The sequence below is a fragment of the Lithobates pipiens genome, unplaced genomic scaffold (assembly GCF_037356315.1).
Source record: "Lithobates pipiens isolate NorthernLeopardFrog02 unplaced genomic scaffold, aLitPip1_a1.2 Scaffold_16, whole genome shotgun sequence".
Classification (NCBI taxonomy): Eukaryota; Metazoa; Chordata; class Amphibia; order Anura; family Ranidae; genus Lithobates; species Lithobates pipiens.
Genome location: NW_027507748.1, coordinates 379461 through 400179, shown reverse-complemented (window position 1 = coordinate 400179; position 20719 = coordinate 379461). Strand labels below are relative to the sequence as shown.

Here is a 20719-nt window from a genome sequence, read left to right as displayed (position 1 = left end):
CTCCCGCAAAAAAGTTATGGCGCGTACATACGTTCAAACTTTTCCATGGGCAAGCCCTCCGTCGGAATTTTGACCGTATGTACGCGGCATTAGGAGCAAAATCGCTCCTCCACCCCTTATGCCCCCATGCTTCGGCATATATGCTCTTTTTTAACTGTGGTGGTGAAATCACCGCCTACAGCACTGGAGTCACGGCTTTATGTATCGTGGGAGCAAACGCTGTTGCTGTCAAGATAAATAAATCCGCGCTGCAGCTGAATGGCGTACCTGCTAAGCAAATTATGGTTAACGTTAAAACAAAGTAACATCACAGGAAAACCTTACCCTACCATACCTGCAAAGCAAATGCCAAAAAAAACAGTAAAAAATAAAACATTTTTTAACACAACCTGTGCCTAAAATATATATATGCCGAAGCATGGGGGCATCCTCCCGCAAAAAAGTAATGCCGCGTACATACGTTCAAACTTTTCCACGGGCAAGCCCTCCGTCGGAATTTTGACCGTATGAGCGCAAAATCGCTCCTCCACCCCTTATGCCCCCATGCTTCGGCATATATGCTCTTTTTTAACTGTGGTGGTGAAATCACCTCCTACAGCACTGGAGTCGCGGCTTTATGTATCGTGGGAGCAAACGCTGTTGCTGTCAAGATAAATAAATCCACGCTGCAGCTGAATGGCGTACTTGAAAACATGAAAAATGGTTAACAATAACACAGTAAACAGTAAAGTATAAAAAATTAGAGAGAAGAGAGAGAGAGAGAGAGAGAGAGAGAGAGAGAGAACAATAAAACGACAACTATTTTTGGTTTTTATATTTTATATTTTTTTTGGTTTTTTTATTTTACTTTTTTTTTTATACACTTTTTTTTTAACTGTAAACTGTAACGGTTCGGGTCTCTCAAAATGCGATGGCATCTTGGGAGACTCTGTGTTAGTGTGTCTAGCCTGTGAAATGCTGTACCCTACGCTAATACTTCACTAGTTCATGGTAGCGTTCAAAACACTCACCCTGACAAAGACCAGGATTGCCAGGACAGCGTGGACAATAAGAACGGGTGTCACGCCTAAATCCGCGCTTGGTACAGACACGACATCTTTTTTGGGGGGCTCGTTGGGTAGGGGTACTCGGGAGGACATAACAATAATGCCTCTCATGCAGCCGGCTTACTGCATTTGGTTGGGAATGGTGAGGTGCAGAACCCTCTGGATACAGAAGCTCTGTGACAACCTCTCTTTGGAAGAAAAGAAAGGTTAAAGTCCCGCCTGAAGCTTTGTATAGCACAAAAGCATTCAGCAAAGCCAATTGAAATAAGTAAGCAGACACTTTTTTGTACCAGCGTCTGGCCTTACGGGAAACTAGATGCGGCGCCAACAACTGGTCATTGAGGTCCACCCCTCCCATATTTTTGTTATATTCGTGGACACAGAGGGGTTTCTCCACAATACCAGTCGCCGTAGAAATTTGGACCGTCGTGTCTGCATGAAGGGAGGTAAGAAAGAAAACATTCTTATTATCCCTCCACTTCATAGCGAGCAAATTATTACACCGATAGCAGGCTCTCTCCCCCAGCCTAAGACGGGAATCTACAAGCCGCTGGGGAAAGCCCCGGCGATTAGGTCGCACGGTGCCACATGCTCCAATCTGATGATCAAATAAATGACTAAACCGTGGCACGCTGGTGTAATAGTTGTCCACGTACAAGTGGTACCCCTTTCCGAATAAGGGTGACACCAATTTCCACACTATCTTGCCAGCGCTTCCTATGTAATCAGGGCAGTTCTCCGGCTCTACGTAACTATCTTTACCCTCATAAACCATAAAGCTCCATGCATAGCCTGTGGCCCTGTCACAGCACTTATAGAGCTTGACCCCGTATCTGGTACGCTTGTTGGGAATGTACTGTTTGAATGACAAGCGGCCAGTAAACTTAACTAGGGACTCATCAACGCAGACAACTTTTTGGGGAGTAAACAAGTCTGCAAAACGTTGGTTGAAGTGGTTTATGAGGGGCCGAATTTTGTAGAGCCGATCGTATTCAGGGTCTCCACGTGGACGACAAAGTTCATTGTCACTGAAGTGCAAGAACCGCAAGATCTGCTCGTATCGTTTCCTGGACATGGAGTTAGAGAACACGGGCATGTGGTCAGCCGGATGCGTGGACCAATAAGCCCGCATCCGCATGAATTTATGTGTGCCCATGTTGAGGGAAAGGCCCAGAAACGTCTTAAATTCGGAAACCGTAACTGGTTTCCAATCTCTGGCAAGAGACGGCAACTGGGGATTAGCGGCGATGTGTTGACCAGCATATAAATTGGTTTGGTCCACAATAGATCTATAGAGATCTTCCGTGAAATACAGAGAATAAAAATCGAGTGGCGTAAAATCATCTGTATCCACCTGAATACCGGGTTGGGCAGTGAATGGGGGAAGTACTGGTGCTGCAGAAGTGGTGGGCACCCAATCAGGATTGGCGAATTCTGCAGGAAGGGCACTATGGGAAAGACGGGCCTGTCTTCGTCTTCTTGGTGGCAGCGGGACACTACTTGTGCTTGCCACCTCGCCAGCTTGAACTGCACTTATGAGACTCGCCACGTCACCACGTGATACTGCAGTGCTGGATGTACGTCCAGGGTGTACTAGGCCGCTGGTGCTTGCCAGTTCACCAAAAGGATGAGCGGCGCTAGTACTGGCTCTATACTCCATACGAGGGACTTGCGGTTCCCGCACCTCAACAACATCAGAAAATCGGGGTCGGGTACGCCTGACGTTAGCAGGGACCTCTTCTTCATCGTCAGAGCTATCTGACATGGAGGCGCTGTCCTCTACAGGTTCGTATTCTGAGCCTGAATCTGACAGATCAGTGTCTTCCTCTTCACTATCTGTCATGCTCAGAAACGTGTAGGCCTCTTCACTAGTGTACCTTCGCTTTGCCATTTTGGGCTCTAAATTTAGGGGTACAGTAGTGAGACTCACAGGTAAAAAAGCACCTAGCCTGTCAGCGACTGTATAAAACGCTACAAAAAAACCTGTTAGCGATGGCAGGGATCAGGCCTGACTCTGCGAACGCTGCAGTTATGTGTGTTGTGTTTTGTAAGTGACAGTGATCGATCGATACTGCACTTGGGTGGGCTGGGCTGGGCTGGGCTGGGCAGAGGGGCAAAACGCAGGTGCTAGCAGGTATCTGGATTGATCCTGCTAACAATGCGTTTTTTTAGAACCCTAAATTGCTGGGCACGCTAGTATAGATCTGATCAGATCAGATATTGATCTGTTCGGATACTATACCACTAAGGGAGGTGTATGCTTTGCGCGTGGGTGTTAGCGGTACTGGCACTAACCTAGCACTGCCTGGGGCGACGCAGACCCTTTCTGACCCTAAAACCAAATTTATATCACCCGCCGGGTGATCAGGGGGTTAAACCTTTATTAGGTAATAAATGGTGGGTGCCCTGATGCTATAAAAAGCGAAAACTACCTAACCAGCGTCACCCGTAACACTTATACGGTGATCACTGGTGAAAGGGTTAACTAAGGGCAATCAGGGGTTAAAACCTTTATTGGGTATTTATATGGGGGTACCTGAAGCTTTATAAAAACCTGACGGGAATAACTAAATAACTAACTGGCTAACCAGCGTCACCAGTGACACTTATGCAGCGATCGCTGGTGAAAGGGTTAACTCTAGGGGCAATCCAAGGGTTAAAACCTTTATTAGGTTATATATCGGGGTACCTAACGCTATTAAAACCTGGCGTTGAACCTAAAAAAAACTAGCTTCCTAGCGGGACCAGTGACACTATTGCAACGATCAGAAAAACGATCGCTTAGTGACATTGGTAAAAGGGGGTGAAAGGGTTAACTGGGAGGGCAATCAAGGGGTTAAACCTTTATTAGGGGGGGTAGGGGGCTACCCTGGACCTAAAGGGGCCTAACACTAGCTGCCCTGACACTTTTTACAGTCACAACTGACACTAAATGTAGTGATCAATAAATAAATGAACACTGCATTAGTGACACTGTGACTGGGGGGGGGGCGGGGGGCCGATCGGGGGGGTGATCGGGGGGTGACTGGGGTGAAATGTGTGCCTATGTGTACCTATGTGTCAGTGGACTGTTGGTGCACTTACTTGAATGTCTTCACTCCTCGCTGTCCGGTTCAAAAAGACCGCCACGAGGAGTGTAACATCACTTCCTCCTCCTGTGTTTACATTTTCACAGGGGAGGAAGTTCGTCACTGGCCAGGAGCGATCGAGAGGGGATGGCCAGAAATCAACGGCCATCCCCTCATCGCGGATCGCTCCGGCACCGAAAGGGACCGCCGTATCTAGCGGGAGGGGGTCCGATCGGACCCCCCACCCGCTGGAAGGCAGGCACGTACACCAACGTGATTGTGCCTGCCTGTGCCATTCTGATGACGTATAATGGCAATACGGCGGTCCTTAAGTGGTTAACCAGTTCCTGACTAGGGATGAGCTTCGTGTTCGAGTCGAACGTACGTTTGACTCGAACATTGGCTGTTCGTCCGCTTGGTGAAACCCGAACATTTTGGTCCGTTCGCGTCAAATTCGTGTGGCGCTCACGGCCCACAATGCACTGCAATGGCGCAGTGCATTGCTGGCTCATGATTGGCCAAGCATGCACTATGACCCCGCATGCTTGGCCAATCGCAGCGCCAGCAGCGAGGAGAGCCATGATTGGCCACAGGCAGGATGCCTGTGGCCAATCATAGCTCAGGCTGTGTAGTGCACACCCCACACTATATAAGGCCGCCATCGCGGCGGCCTCGTGTAGTGTGTTGGCATCTGAAGCAGTGGGTGTTCTGTGTACCTTCAACACAGTACACACCGATCGTTTTCGGCCGATTTTCTATCTTGCTGTTGTGTAGTGGTTATTGTCTGTGTGCCCTGACCGCAGTATACACCGCTATATTCACCTCACCTATATAGCTAGTGATCTATCTTTTATAATAGAGCTTGCAGTCAGTAGTGTTAGGAGATAGTGCGTGCTGTCTGCGTGCTCTGTACCCAGTACATACCGCTATATCCACCTACATAGCTCTTCTCTATTTGAGCCCACTTGCCATCTGCAGGAGTTATTGGAAGTTGTGTGTGCCTCCAGCACAGCACAGTATACATCTGTATATACCCCTTTATCTCTGGTGTTCTATAATAAAGGCATCTGCAGGAGTTAGTGGGTGTTGTGTGCCTCCAGCACAATATCCACTACCCAACTGCTGTTTTACCCAACTCCCTTCAGGCCTATACCATGTCTGGAAGGCCGGCAAGGAGAGGCAGACAGGCGCGAGCCGATAAAAGAGGGCAAGCAGGCTCTGTGTCTAGAGACAACAGTGCTGGTCGTGGACGCGGTGCATTGTCATCAGCACGTGGCCATGGGACACGCTTGTCCTTCTTTTCGGCAGCTGGACATGTTGAACCGCAACATGCCAACGACTTGGTAAAGTGGATGACCAAGCCCTCTTCATCCTCCTCATCCTCTCTCACCCAGTCTCAGGGTAGTAGCAAAGCAGCTGCCAACGCATCGTCTTCCCTCCTCTCAATGTCATCATCAGTGACTCCTTCCCTAGACCCACCACGTCCTCCTGAGGAGTCTCCTGAACTCTTTGAGCACAGTGTTGGGTACATGCTCCAGGAGGATGCCCAGTGTTTTGTGGGCTCTGATGATGACACTCAGCTAGAGGAAGGCAGTAGCGTGAGCGCAGAGAGAGGGGATGCTCAAGAAGGACAGCAATCTGGCAGTCATGTTCCACAAGCTGCAGCATACTGCCAGGTTTGCTACAGCGATGAAGAGGGAGGGTATGATGAGGGCACTGACTCCACGTGGGTGCTTGGAAGGAGGGAGGAGGAGGAGGAGGAGGAGGAGGCACATGTCCAATGAGGCAGGATGCCCTCCGGGGGCCAGCTTAGGGGCAGCACACCGACTGAATCACACCGCAGAGCTCCACCTGCGCAGAGCGCTTCCTCTGCGCGTTATTCTAAAAGTTCTTTGGTGTGGGCCTTTTTTGAGACGAGTGCATCAGATCGCACCACTGCTATTTGCAACATATGTCTCAAGCGTATCTCACGTGGCCAAAACATCAGCCGCTTGGGCACCACATGCTTGACCAGACATATGTTGACCTGCCATGCAGCTCGTTGGCAAGCGTACCTCAAAGACCCACACCAAAGAACAAAGTGGACCTCTCCTTGCTCCTCATCAGCTGGCATCTCCAACCCCACTAGACCTTCAGTCCTCTCTGAAACCTGCTCTGAGAGGAATGAAGGTGTAGAATTAGGTGTGTCACAGCCAAGTGCTTCCGGGAACTCTGCTAGCGGTACACCCACGTCCGATTATAGCAGGCAAATGTCCCTGCCCCAGCTGCTGGACCGGCGGAAGAAGTTCACTCCCAGCCATCCACATGCCCAGCGGTTGAATGCTAGCTTGGCTAAATTGCTAGCACTTCAACTGCTGCCTTTTCAGTTGGTAGACTCTGCCCCCTTCCGTGAGTTTGTACAATGTGCGGTTCCTCAGTGGCAGGTCCCCAAACGCCACTTTTTCTCACGGAAGGCGATTCCGGCTCTCTACCGGCATGTGGAAGGCAATGTCCTTGCCTCGCTGGACAGGGCGGTCAGCGGTAAGGTGCATATTACCGCTGACTCATGGTCCAGCAGGCATGGACAGGGACGTTACCTGTCTTTCACGGCCCATTGGGTCACTCTTCTGGCAGCTGGGAAGGATGCAGGACAAGGTGCAGTAGTGTTGGAGGTTGTTCCGCCACCACGCCTCCAAAATGCTACTATTGGTTGGGACACACCTCTCTCCTCCACCCCCTCCTCTTCTTCTTCCTCCATGGCCTCTTCCAGTGCTCTGTCCTCAGAACCAGCGGTGCTCCGTAGGCGTTCCAGGGGCTACGCAAGTACACAGGCAAAACGATGCCATGCCGTGCTTGCGCTGGTTTGTTTGGGGGACAGGAGCCACACTGGGGCGGATGTTTTGTCAGCTCTGCAGGGGCAGGCTGAGAGGTGGTTGACGCCATGCCAGCTTAAGCCAGGAATGGTGGTTTGCGACAATGGCACCAACCTCCTCTCCGCCCTCTGACAGGGACAACTGACCCATGTGCCCTGTGTAGCTCACGTCCTTAACCTGGTGGTGCAGCGGTTCTTGGACAGGTACCCCGGCTTACAGGATGTCCTGAAGCAGGCCAGGAAAGTCTGTGTGCATTTCCGCCGATCATTTAATGCCTGTGCTCGGCTGGCTGAGCTCCAAAAGGAGTTGAACCTGCCCAAGAACCGCCTTATATGTGACATGCCCACCAGATGGAACTCAACATTGGCCATGCTGCAGCGGCTGCACACGCAGCAGAGGGCCATCAATGAGTACCTGTGCGACTACGGCACCAGGACAGGGTCAGGGGAGCTTGGTTTTTTCTCACCACGCCAGTGGGACATGATCAGGGATGCATGCACTGTCCTGTCACCGTTTGAGGAGGCCACAAGGATGGTGAGCAGTGACAGTGCATGCATCAGTGACACTGTACCTCTTGTCCACCTCTTGGAGCATACGCTGCGTGGAATAATGGACAGGGCACTTGAGGCAGAACAGAGGCAGGAAGAGGAGGACTTCCTTGCCTCTCAAGGCCCCCTTTATCCAGACAGTGTTCCTGCTGTGCCACCCATCACACAAGAAGAGGATGAGGAGGAGGAAGAGGAGGAGGAGGATGATTGTGTCAGCATGGAGGTGGAGGCTGGCACTCAGCATCAGCAGCAGCAGCAGCAGCAGCAGTCCTGTAGGGATGATTTACAATCCCAAGAAACACGTGGACTTGTACGTGGCTGGGAGGAGGTAGCTGCGGATCATGTTGCCCTTAGTGACCCAGAGGACTCCGGACCGAAAGCTAACCTACGCTGCATGGCCTCCCTGATCCTGCAAAGCCTGCGGAAGGATCCTCGTATTCTTCGGATCAAGGAGAGGGACCATTACTGGCTGGCCACTCTCCTTGATCCACGGTACAAGGGTAAGGTTGCCGACCTTATCTTGCCATCGCAGAGGGAGCAGAGGATGAGACATCTTCGGGAGGCCTTAGAGAAAGGTCTGTGCAACGCGTTCCCAGAGACTGGGAGGTTACAAACTCCTGGTCCTGGACAACGTGTTGCTGAGGCATCGGTCAGAAGGAGCGGTGGAGAAGGTGGCCGTCTGACTGATGCTTTCAGACAATTTTTTAGTCCGCAGCCCCAAGGTATGATCGGTTCCAGCACCCATCGCCAGCGTCTGATTTACATGGTGCAGGAATACCCAGGGGCAAGGTCAGACTTGGACACCTTTCCCACCGAAAATCCTCTGGCTTACTGGGTCTTGAGGATGGATCACTGGCCAGAGCTTGCACAGTATGCAATTGAGCTACTGGCCTGTCCTGCATCCAGCGTTCTTTCGGAACGCACCTTCAGTGCTGCTGGTGGCTTTGTTACCGATCACAGGGTGCGCCTGTCCACCGAATCAGTTGATCGACTGACCTTTATCAAGATGAATCAGTCTTGGATCACCCACAGCTACCAAGCACCTGAAGCTGATGTAACCGAATAATTTTTTTTGAAATACCACATCCCTTCAAGACTGCCTATGCTGATGCTGAGTGACTGTCCTGTTATGTTGATTGTCTATCCTCTTCCTCCTCCGCTGATATGTTGGAAGAACATTTCTGGTTCTGGTTGATGCCATCAGCCCAATTTTTCTGCCCCTGTTTAACAGGGGCGTTTAAGTACAATTTTTGATGCAATGCTTTGCAGCAGGGCTAATTCCTGCAATCAAACAAGAGTATATGGGAGAGGTTGCAGTGTGGTGGCACCAGCACCAGTGCCTAAGGCCCAATTTTTCTGCCCCTGTTTAACAGGGGCGTTTAATTACAATTTTTGATGCAATGCTTTGCTGCAGGGCTAATTCCTGTAATAAAACTAGAGTATATGGAAGAGGTTGCAATGTGGTGGCACCAGCAGCAGTGCCTAAGGCCAAATTTTTCTGCCCCTGTTTAACAGGGACATGTAATTACAATTCTTGATATAATATTTCACAGGAGGGCCCCTTCCTGTGCCCACCCAGAGTAACGGTGAGGACTTATAGTGTTGTGGCACCAGCACCACAACCACCAAAGGTCAATTTTTCTACCACTGTTCAACAATGGCATGTAATTACAATTCTTGATATAATCGTTCACAGCAGGGCGCTCCAGCGCCCACCAAGAGTCACTTTGAGGGCTTACAATGTTGTGGCAAAACCAACACCTTGTTCCGCCATTTCTGCAGAGCATATAGGGCAGGCCCCTACTTTCAAACATCCAACTTACAAACATCTCCTACTTGCAAACGGAAGGAGACAACAGCAAGTGAGATGAAAAAAGATGGACGACAAAACAAATTATACAGGGGTGATAACCCTTCCCTATGTTTTCCAAAAAGCTTAAAAATCGTTTTTTTGACTGGAGCTACACTTTAAAAATGTACCAGTTGAAAATTACAAACAGATTCAACTTAACACAACAAACCTACACAGTCCCTGTCTTGTTTGCACCGCCTGTATACTGCTGTTCTGAGTATATAGGGCCTGGGGGCCACACGCATTTCCTTTTTTTAATATGGGTACGGGGTTCCCCTTAATATGCGTACAAGACCCAAATAGGCTGGTAATGGGCAGGGAGGGCTACCCATGCCATTTTTCTGAATGATTTTCAACCATATTGCAGGAACCAGATATAACATTAAAACCGCAAGCAGTTTTAAATGGTGTTATTTCCGTTTAATGTGATTTTGTGCAGGGACTGTTCTAAACACGGGAAACACGTGGCACTTCACAGGCATACTACAGACACCCCCCAGGCACCATATTTACAGGAATATTTCACTTTTTTTTTTCACTTTAATCGTCATTAAAAACAGTGCTCCCGCCAAAACGGCCATTTTTAAAAACATTTTAGGCATTGACCCATGTTCCCTGGGGCAGGAGCCAGGTCCCCAAACCCTTTTTAGGACAGTATCTTGCATATCAGCCGTTAAAATTAGCACTTTCCATTTCAAACGTTCGAGTCCCATAGACTTCAATGGGGTTCTAACGTTCGTTACGAACGCGGGGTCCGTTCGAAAGTTCTGGTGCGAACCGAACCGGGGGGTGTTCGGGTCATCCCTAATCACAACCTTGTCCTTTTCACACTCTCCTTGCCTCCTACATCCCATGCTGCCAACCTACAAACCGCGACCCGCAGAAACCTTCGCAACCTCAACCCTTCCCTTCTTCACTCTGCTACTGATGGCCTTTATGACAAAATCGCACCCCCTGTCCTGCCCAGACCTAACCACTTCCATCTACAACAACACGCTGTCATCCTCCCTAGACGTAATTCCTTCTCTTTCTACACATAGAACAAGGACCCATCTGCCACAACCCTGGCAAAGAGACGACACCAGAAGTCTTAAAAGACACAGCCGTGCTCTTGAGCGAGCATGGCGTAAATCTAAGTCCCTGCAAGATTTTACCCTCTACAAATCTGCTCTTCTCAAATACAACTCCTGCCTCCACACTGCTAAACAAACCGACTGCAACACTCTCATCAAAACCCTCTCATCCAAACCTCGTCAACTCTTTTATACCCTTAATTCCTTACTTCACCCACCACTGCCCCCACCCACCAACTTGCTTACCGCTCAACAGATTGCCAACCATTTCAATAGCAAGATTGACACAATTCGCAAGGAGATATCCAGCATTCAACTTCCTCCCCTACTCAACAACAGGTCCAACACCACACTCAATACTTTCCTCCTTCTGCCCAGTTACCACCGATGAAGTTAATAAACTTCTCTCCACGGCCCACCTCACTACCTGCTCCCTGGACCCTGTCCCCTCACAATTACTGCAACCAGCTTCCCACTCTATCCTAAACTCCCTAACCCACATCTTCACCCTCTCCCTCTCCTCCGGCACATTTCCTTCCCCGCTCAAACATGCACTGGTTACCTCCATACTCAAAAAACCCTCACTAGACCCCACCTGTTTGGACAACTTAAGACCCATCTCCCTGCTCCCGTTTGCCTCCAAGCTTATCGAACGCCTTGTCCATGACCAAATGAGTTGCTACCTCATGGACAACAACCTTCCGACCCCCTACAGTCCGACTACCGCCCACAACATTCCACTGAAACTGCACCACTAAAACTCACCAATGACCTACTAACTGCTAAAACTAACGGCCACTACTCCATACTCCATACTCATACTATATCCTCCATCCTCCATCCTCCATACTCCATCCTCCATCCTCCATCCTCCATACTCATCCTCCATCCTCCATACTCATCCTCCATCCTCCATACTCATCCTCCATCCTCCATACTTCATACTTATCCTCCATCCTCCATCCTCATACTCCATACTCCATCCTCCATCCTCCATACTCCATACTCCATACTCATACTTTTAGACCTCTCTGCTGCCTTTGACACAGTTGACCACCTGCTCCTCCTCAGCAAATTACACTCTTGGCCTCCGTGATTCTGCTTTATCCTGGTTCTCCTCCTACCTATCTCACCACACTTTCAGTGTCGCTTACAACTCCATCTCCTCCGCTCCCCTTCCTCTTTCTGTTGGGGTACCCCAAGGTTCTGTCCTTGAATCCCCCTATTCTCGCTCTATACCTCTTCCCTGGGCCAGTTGATAACCTCCCATGGTTTCCAATACCAGCTCTATGCCGACGACACCCAGATCTATCTCTCCACTCCTCAACTCACCCCCTCCGTCTCCTCACCGATCTCCAACTTACTGAATGACATCTCAGTATGGAGGTCACACCACTTCCTCCAACTCATTTGTTCTAATACTGAGCTTCTTATATTTCCTCCTTCACAATCCACCCCCCCCCCCCTTATGACTTCACCATTAATATCAACAACACAACCATTGGTCCCTCCACACATGCCAGGGTCCTGGGTGTAATCCTTGACTCTGACCTCTCCTTCAGCCCCCATATCCAATCACTGGCTAAATCCTGCCGCCTTCCCCTCCGCAACATCTCCAGAATTCCACCTTCCCGAATAATGACATCACAAAGCAACTTCTTCACTCCTCGATTATTTCCCACTTTGACTACTGCAACTCTCTCCTCAATGGCCGACCCTTACACAGGCCCCGCCCCTTCAGTCTATTATGAATGCTGCTGCTAGACTAATACACCTCACTAACCGATTCGTGACTGCCGCCCCTCTCTGCCAATCCCTTCACTGGCTTCCCCTCCCCCACCGTGTAAAATTCAAAATGCTAACCATAACATACAAAGCCATTCACAACATCGCCCCCCCCCCCCCTCTACATCAACCAACCTCATCTGCAGATATCGCCCAAATCATCCCCCCCCATCTACATCACCAACCTCATCTGCAGATATCGCCCAAATCATCCCCTCCCCCCATCTACATCACCAACCTCATCTGCAGATATCACCCAAATCATCCCCTCCCCCCATCTACATCACAAACCTCATCTACAGATATCACCCAAATAATTGCCTCCCCCCATCTACATCACCAACCTCATCTGCAGATATCGCCCAAATCGTCTCCTCCGCTCCTCCCAGGAGCTTCTGCTTTCTATCTCCCTTGTTACCTCCTCTCATGCTCGCCTTCAATACTTCTCCAGAGCCTCTCCCATCCTCTGGAACTCCCTGCCCCAGTCTGTCCGATCAGCCCCTACCCTGTCCACCTTTAGGAGTTCCCTGAAAACTCATTTATTCAGGGAAACCTATCCCACACCCACCTAACTGTCCCCGAGCCGCCCCCATCAAATCATTCTCTGCAGCTATTACCTTTTGTACCACCACCCCCTCCCTTTAGAATGTAAGCTCTATGAGCCGGGGGCCCTCCTGTACCTTTTGTATTGTACTGTAATTGTGTTGCCCCCCCCCCCCATACATTGTAAAGCACTGGGTAAACTGTTGGCGCTATATAAATTGTGAATAATAATAATAATAACAATGTTCAGCAGCCAAAACGAGTACTGCCTAGTTATTGGTTGCCAGAGGTTGGAAGATCTGACATCTATATTCAGACGGGAAGGAAGCGGTATATGACGGAAGCACTCAGGCGGAGTGTGGGGACGTTTCCTTATACAGTATACATTGTAAAATGGAAAACAGACACAGTGTTGGACCATTAAAGTCCCACAATGTCCATCCACTGTCAATCACATTGTCCAATGATGTAGATCCATATCAACCGTGATGCCCCGATTCCTGCCGACCCACTGAAGGAAAAAAAAACCCGGATCACCGACACACATCTGTTCCCCTTCCTTCGCTCCCTCTGAATGACAGGTCCGGTGGATGACGGCTTTGATAAACAAAGGGGTGGGTCATCTGGATGATGTTATTGACCAGACTTAGTCCATAACGCCATGTTATCCCGGTGTGTTCCGAATGAACCTGAAGCTTATCCCTAGAGATCGATGACGGAGATTTTACTGCATGAGGAGCTACTCGTCCTCTATTCATTTTTGGGGACAATTCAGTCCGGTGAGTTGCTCTGATCACATGGTTTGGGGTTTTGGTTTGAAGGACCTCATTATATGATGTTGCTAAGTGAGACTACAAATCGTTGGTGGATAACAAATGACTATTTATGGAATATTCCGACAAAAATTCCCGAATCAGCATCTTAAGGATTCTCAGATCATTACTATACAAAACAAACCAGACTACCCACCACACCAAATATCAAAAGCAAGTAAACAGTCCAATCTATGTATCTGCGGACAATACTAAGCTAAGCAGGGCAATAACTTCTCCGCAGGAGGTGGGAACCTTGCAAGAAGATCGGAACAAATGAATGGGGGGAGGGGCAACTACATGGCAAATGAGGTTCAATGTAGAAAAATGTAAAATAATGCATTTGGGTGGCAAAAATCTGAATGCAATCTATAGACTGGGGGGAGAATCTGGGGGGGATGTAGGATGGAGGAGGACCTGGGGGTCCTAGTAGATGATGGGCTCAGCAATGGCAAGCTGCTGATAACAAAGCAAACAGAGTATTGGCATTAAAAAGGGATCAACTCCAGAGATAAAACGATAATTCTCCCCTCTACAAGACTCTGGTCCAGCCGCACCTGGAGTATACTGACATATAATCACACAACATACATGATATACAATGTAATACTGACATATAATCACACAACATACATGATATACAATGTAATACTGACATATAATCACACACATAGGTTGAACTTGATGGACTTGTGTCTTTTTTCGACCTCACCTACTATGTAATTATTATTATACACAATTTATATAGCGCCAACGGTGTACGCAGCACTTTACAATGTCAATGGGACAGTACAATTACAGTACAGTTCAATACAGAAGAGACAGGAGGGCCCGGCTCATTGAGCTTACAATCTAAAGCGAGGGGGGAGGTGGTACAAAAGGTAATGGCTGTAGGGGATGATGTGATGGGGGTGGCTCAGCTATGGTTCTTATGTGGGTGTGGGATAGGCTCCTCTGAATAAAAAAAAAGTTTTCAGGGATCGTCTAAAGGTGGACAGGTTAGGGGCTGAGCAGACATACCGGGGCAGAGAGTTCCAGAGGATGGGAGAGGCTCTGGAGAAGTTCTGGAGGTGGACAGGTTAGGGGTTGATCGGACATACCGGGGCAGGGAGTTCCAGAGGATGGGAGAGGCTCTGGAGAAGTCCTGGAGGTGGACAGGTTAGGGGTTGATCGGACATACCGGGGCAGAGAGTTCCAGAGGATGGGGGAGGCTCTGGAGAAGTCCTGGAGATGGACAGGTTAGGGGCTGAGCAGACATACTGGGGCAGAAAGTTCCAGAGGATGGGAGAGGCTCTGGAGAAGTCCTGGGGGTGGACAGGTTAGGGGTTGATCGGACATACCGGGGCAGAGAGTTCCAGAGGATGGGAGAGGCTCTGGAGAAGTCCTGGAGGTGGACAGGTTAGGGGTTGATCGGACATACCGGGGCAGAGAGTTCCAGAGGATGGGAGAGGCTCTGGAGAAGTCCTGGGGGTGGACAGGTTAGGGGTTGATCGGACATACCGAGGCAGAGAGTTCCAGAGGATGGGAGAGGCTCTGGAGAAGTCCTGGAGGTTGACAGGTTAGGGGTTGATCGGACATACCGGGGCAGAGAGTTCCAGAGGATGGGAGAGGCTCTGGAGAAGTCCTGGAGGTGGACAGGTTAGGGGTTGATCCGACATACCGGGGCAGAGAGTTCCAGAGGATGGGAGAGGCTCTGGAGAAGTCCTGAAGGCGAGGATGAGAGGAGGTAACACGGGAACTAGAGAGCAGAAGGTCCTGGGAGGAGCGGAGGGGATGATTTGGGCGATATCTGCAGATGGGGTTGGTAATGTAGATGGGGGCGATGTTGTAGGTGGCCTTGTATGTTGGGGTTAGCATTTTGAATTTTATACGGAGGGGGGAAGGGAAGCCAGTGAAGGGATTGGCTGAGAGGAGCAGCAGTCACAGATCGATTAGTGTAAGTAACAGACCGGCTAAACACTTCTCCGGGAAGTCTGAACCCGAAGCTCTCTCAGGCAAGATATCAGGAGGTTCTTCATTTCCTTGTCATCAAAGTCTCCACACTTAGAGATGGGATTAAGTCTGAAATATCATCAGACCCCCCAAGATCCGGTAGTACAGACCCCCCATCTACAAGCCTACAGAGAACATTTGGTATCAGTGATGATTGGACCTTGGCCCAGATCCAAGGGCCCATCTACTGGTTATCACATCGGGAGCACCAGACAGCAGCTGATAGACAAATGACGTGTTTGTAGGATGCAGCCTGTGTAAACGTCTTGGATGTCTCCTCAGATCCCCTCTCCGCACCCCGCCTGACTGTCTCTTGCAACAATAATGGAAGTGCCAATGTCTCCTGTGTGTTAGAAGACAATGAGGATGTATCTTATCACTGGACAGTGAATGGGACATCTCTTCCTAGAAATCACTCCCGTAATATCACCATTATTAATGAAGAATTCATCTCTGGCCCTCTGAATGTCAGCTGTTCTGTAAATAACTCAGTCAGCAAAAAAGAGAGCAACTACACCAACATTTTCTGCCTAGGTGAGTAGAGAGTGACCTCTACTCCCTGTCCTTCCCCATGTTCTCCCTCAGCTCCCTGTCCTTCCTCACAATCTCCCTCAGTTCCCTGTCCTTCCTCACACTCTCCCTCAGTTCCCTGTCCTTCCCTGCACTCTCCCTCAGTTCCCTGTCCTTCCTCACACTCTCCCTCAGTTCCCTGTCCTTCCTCACACTCTTCCTCAGTTCCCTGTCCTTCCTCACACTCTCCCTCAGTTCCCTGTCCTTCCTCACAATCTCCCTCAGTTCCCTGTCCTTCCTCACAATCTCCCTCAGTTCCCTGTCCTTCCTCACAATCTCCCTCAGCTCCCTGTCCTTCCCTGCACTCTCCCTCAGTTCCCTGTCCTTCCTCACACTCTCCCTCAGTTCCCTGTCCTTCCTCACACTCTCCCTCAGTTCCCTGTCCTTCCTCACAATCTCCCTCAGTTCCCTGTCCTTCCTCACACTCTCCCTCAGTTCCCTGTTCTTCCCTGCACTCTCCCTCAGTTCCCTGTCCTTCCTCACACTCTCCCTCAGCTCCCTGTCCTTCCTCACACTCTTCCTCAGTTCCCTGTCCTTCCCTGCACTCTCCCTCAGTTCCCTGTCCTTCCTCACACTCTCCCTCAGTTCCCTGTCCTTCTTCACACTCTACCTCAGTTCCCTGTCCTTCCCCACGCTCTCCCTCAGTTCCCTGTCCTTCCTCACACTCTCCCTCAGTTCCCTGTCCTTCCTCACACTCTCCCTCAGTTCCCTGTTCTTCCTCACACTCTCCCTCAGTTCCCTGTCCTTCCTCACACTCTCCCTCAGCTCCCTGTCCTTCCTCACACTCTCCCTCAGTTCCCTGTCCTTCCTCACACTCTCCCTCAGTTCCCTGTCCTTCCTCACACTCTCCCTCAGCTCCCTGTCCTTCCTCACACTCTCCCTCAGTTCCCTGTCCTTCCTCACACTCTCCCTCAGTTCCCTGTCCTCCCTCACACTCTCCCTCAGTTCCCTGTCCTTCCTTGTACTCTCCCTCAGTTCCCTGTCCTTCCCCATGCTCTCTCTCAGTTCCCTGTCCTTCACCATGCTCTCCCTCAGCTCCCTGTCCTTCCTCACACTCTCCCTCAGCTCCCTGTCCTTCCTCACACTCTCCCTCAGTTCCCTGTCCTTCCTCACACTCTCCCTCAGTTCCCTGTCCTTCCTCACACTCTCCCTCAGTTCCCTGTTCTTCCTCACAATCTCCCTCAGTTCTCTGTTCTTCCCCATGTTCTCCCTCAGTTCCCTGTCCTTCCTCACACTCTCCCTCAGTTCCCTGTCCTTCTTCACACTCTACCTCAGTTCCCTGTCCTTCCTCACCCTCTCCCTCAGCTCCCTGTCCTTCCCCATGCTCTCCCTCAGTTCCCTGTCCTTCCCTGCACTCTCCCTCAGTTCCCTGTCCTTCCCGATGGTCATAGTATGATAACTGTCCTTTTCCATACCCACTCTCCACACTCTATCTCTACTAGTAATGGGTGAATCTGTGTCAGGGTCCCAATCTGAACCTGCAACCTCCGTGGTGTCTGGCCACAGCGATTCTTGCTGGACAGCTCCCTGTCTGATCTTTTTGGACAATCTTGCCTTGTTTCTGGTGAACCTTGAACTCTTTGCTCTTCCCATGAACTCCTTGACTTAAAGCGGAGGTCCACCCTAAAATGGACCTCCGCTCATCGGAATCCCCCCCCCCCCCTCCGGCGCCACAATTGGCACCTTTCAGGGGGGAGGGGGGTGCAGTTACCTGGATAATCCAGGTAACTGCACCCACTTCCGGGATAGCTGTCTGCGGAAAGGGGCGTAGATTACGCCCCTTTCCGCAACTGCCCGCCCCTTTGCGCAAGTGCCCCGCTGCCTGCTGGGAAACACACAGTTCCCAGTGGCAGCGGGGACCGTCCGGATTGCGCCGCGCGGCTCGCGCATGCGCAGTAGGGAACCGGGAAATGAAGCCGAAAGGCTCCATTTCCTGATTCCCATACCCAAGATGGCGGCGGCAGGACCCGACAGACGACCTAGCGATCGGCTTCGGGTGCCGACATCGCGGGCGCGCTGGACAGGTAAGTGTCACTATTTTAAAAGTCAGCAGCTGCAGTATTTGTAGCTGCTGGCTTTAAAAAAAAAAAAAAAAAACGCGGAGTCCCGGTGGACTCCCGCTTTAAGCCATGAATCTGGACTTCCTGTTTGCCAGATTATTGTGCTCTCTTTAGCCTATATGTTGTTTGTCCTTATCTCGACATTTGTTACCAGAGTTTGGCTTGTTCCTCGACTATGCTTCCACTTTGACCTCAGCTACCTGTTACTGACCTTTGGCTTTTTTACTGACCATGCTTTTGCTTGATTCCTACCTGCTATATCTGCTACTGGACCCTTGGTTGCTCACCTCCTGGTGGGGCGATCCTGAGGACCGTGACCTGGTACTAACACGCAGCAAAATCCACCCCACCATCAGGAGCTCTGGCGAACACTGGTTAGTGCTTGCACCCCGCACTTTGGGGGAGCCCACATCATCCGCCAGGGTGACCTGCGAGTATACCTATCCTGCTGGTTGGTGGGAGCCTCTCTACTGGCATAGCAACTGGTCTCCGTTCCTGACCCTGGACCATGACAATCTGCTTGAAATTGATTCCGGGGCAGGTCCAGCCAACATGTCCAAACAAAATTCGATATGAACCCCATTAAGGTCAATGGGAGGTGAGTCTTGACAATGAATTCTCTACATTTTCAAGGTTAATAGGCAAGGGGGTGTCAAGCAAAGTGCACTGCCAGGGGGACGTGTGTCAATGCAAAAAAATAATACGACTTTTCAACAGTTCCTGCTAATTAGGATTAAGGTGCAACATTTCTAAAATACACAAATTAAAGTTGTGTTATAAATTAAAAAAGGAAGGAAATAAAAAACAAATACAAACATTGCAACAATGTAGTCCATGAAGTGATAATAATCCAATATGTCCCTCGGTGCATGTAAACATTCACCTGAATGGTGTGTGAATTCCAGAACAGCCTCTATAAGGATGGCCGCTTTCTTATGACCTCCCATTACGGAAAGGTCTTTCCCGCTTGTGGCTATAAACCCAGCCAGGGCCTTTAGTCATCCAGGGGAATCACGCTGCAGAGCATCCACCGCTCAAGGAAGAGCCCGATCGCATAAGAACCCCAAAAGAAATAAGGCTTCCATAGTATAAAATCTTTTGAGGTTTTAATAATATAAAAAGGCGGCACAAGGAAGTGGTAAAACACACACAAATAAGCCGGCTGGCTCGTTACAACAGCCCGTCCTTCCGGGACCCGCACAAGCACGGTGACGTCAGCAGGTCGCTCCTCCCTACGCATTTCGTCACAAGATGATGTCCTCCTGTGCCCCACCGTGAGATATATTGGATTCCTTATCACTTCATGGACTACTGTGTTGCACCGTGTTTTCATTAGTTTTTTTCTTTCCTTCTTTTTATAATTTATAGCGCAAATTTAATTTTGACCCTTTAAATAACATACTTGGGGGGATATCTTAAAGGTATCTTATATATCGTATAGCCCCCCCCACCGTTTTACTTATCTGAGCCCTGTAATTTCCCATGGTGAGGACACGTTGTCCCCCTCTGCCCGGGGGTTCTCGGCACTTGATTGGATAGATTGATAGCAGAGCAGCCTTTGGCTCCCGCTTCTGTCAATCAAATCCAATGATGCGGGCGCTGGTGGGGTGGGGCAGAGTCATACATTCGGCGGCTATGGACGCCGATTGATGGACTCGGGAGCACGCCCACAAGGTAACCCCCCTGGGTGAGCGCTTCTCCTAGGGGGTTATTTGATGCGGGGAGGAGCCGCGAGAGCTGACAGGGGACCCCAGACCTTCGGTGTTCTCGGCCACTCTGTGCAAAACGAGCTGCACAGTGGAGGTAAGTATGACATGTTTGTTATTTAAATAAAAATAAATAAAAATTGAAGCTTTACAATCATTTTGAACCTGCCTGTGAAGTGGCTCATTTTCAAAATGTACTGAAGCAAAGGGGACATTTACAAAGAAAATGGAAAATTCCCTTTCACATACTTTCCGTAATTTTCATTCCCTGATCACCTCAATGGCAGTATATGAATGGGTATTCTCCATCCTCACTCCTACTCCATAGGACCCCACTCTCATACATTTGAGGCTAGCACAGGCCTCGTGTTCCATAACTAGCCTACTCATCAAACTGGGAGAGATGTCCATGGAGTTATCAAGGAAAGGAAAATTAAGGTAAGTAATTGAGAAGGAATTTCCATTTTTCTGACTAAATCCATGGCAGCTCATGAATAGGGAATAACTCAGACAAGAAAAGAGAAAGTTGTAATCACAGTTCTTGACTAACAGAAACAATAAGGCCAAGATTACCAAGATAAAGGTTCTGGTGGCAGAGTGGCCGATAAAGGTTCTGGCTCCATGCCTAGTGAGCCATAAAGGTTCCACTGGAGCACCATGCTGTCACCCTACCTTTACTGCTGGTGCCCCATGACAGGGAGTCCACAAAGTCCACACACTTTTGGTTAGGTTGGTCATCGTTTCTGAAGAAGTCAAGCCTTTAGCCCCATAAACCCATTAGTTAGCCAGCACAATCCATCCAGAGGTGATTC

At 49.8% G+C, this 20719-nt stretch overlaps 1 protein-coding gene across 1 annotated transcript in view; it reads left to right on the top strand.

Moving 5' to 3' along the window:
* The window catches only part of LOC143981490 (uncharacterized), an 86383-nt gene that overhangs the window by 28860 nt on the left and 36804 nt on the right, over positions 1-20719 (top strand). Inside the window, exon 3 of the mRNA XM_077479359.1 lies at positions 15854-16105. Coding sequence (XP_077335485.1) covers positions 15854-16105 — 252 coding nt within the window. The remainder of the gene's footprint in view (positions 1-15853; positions 16106-20719) is intronic.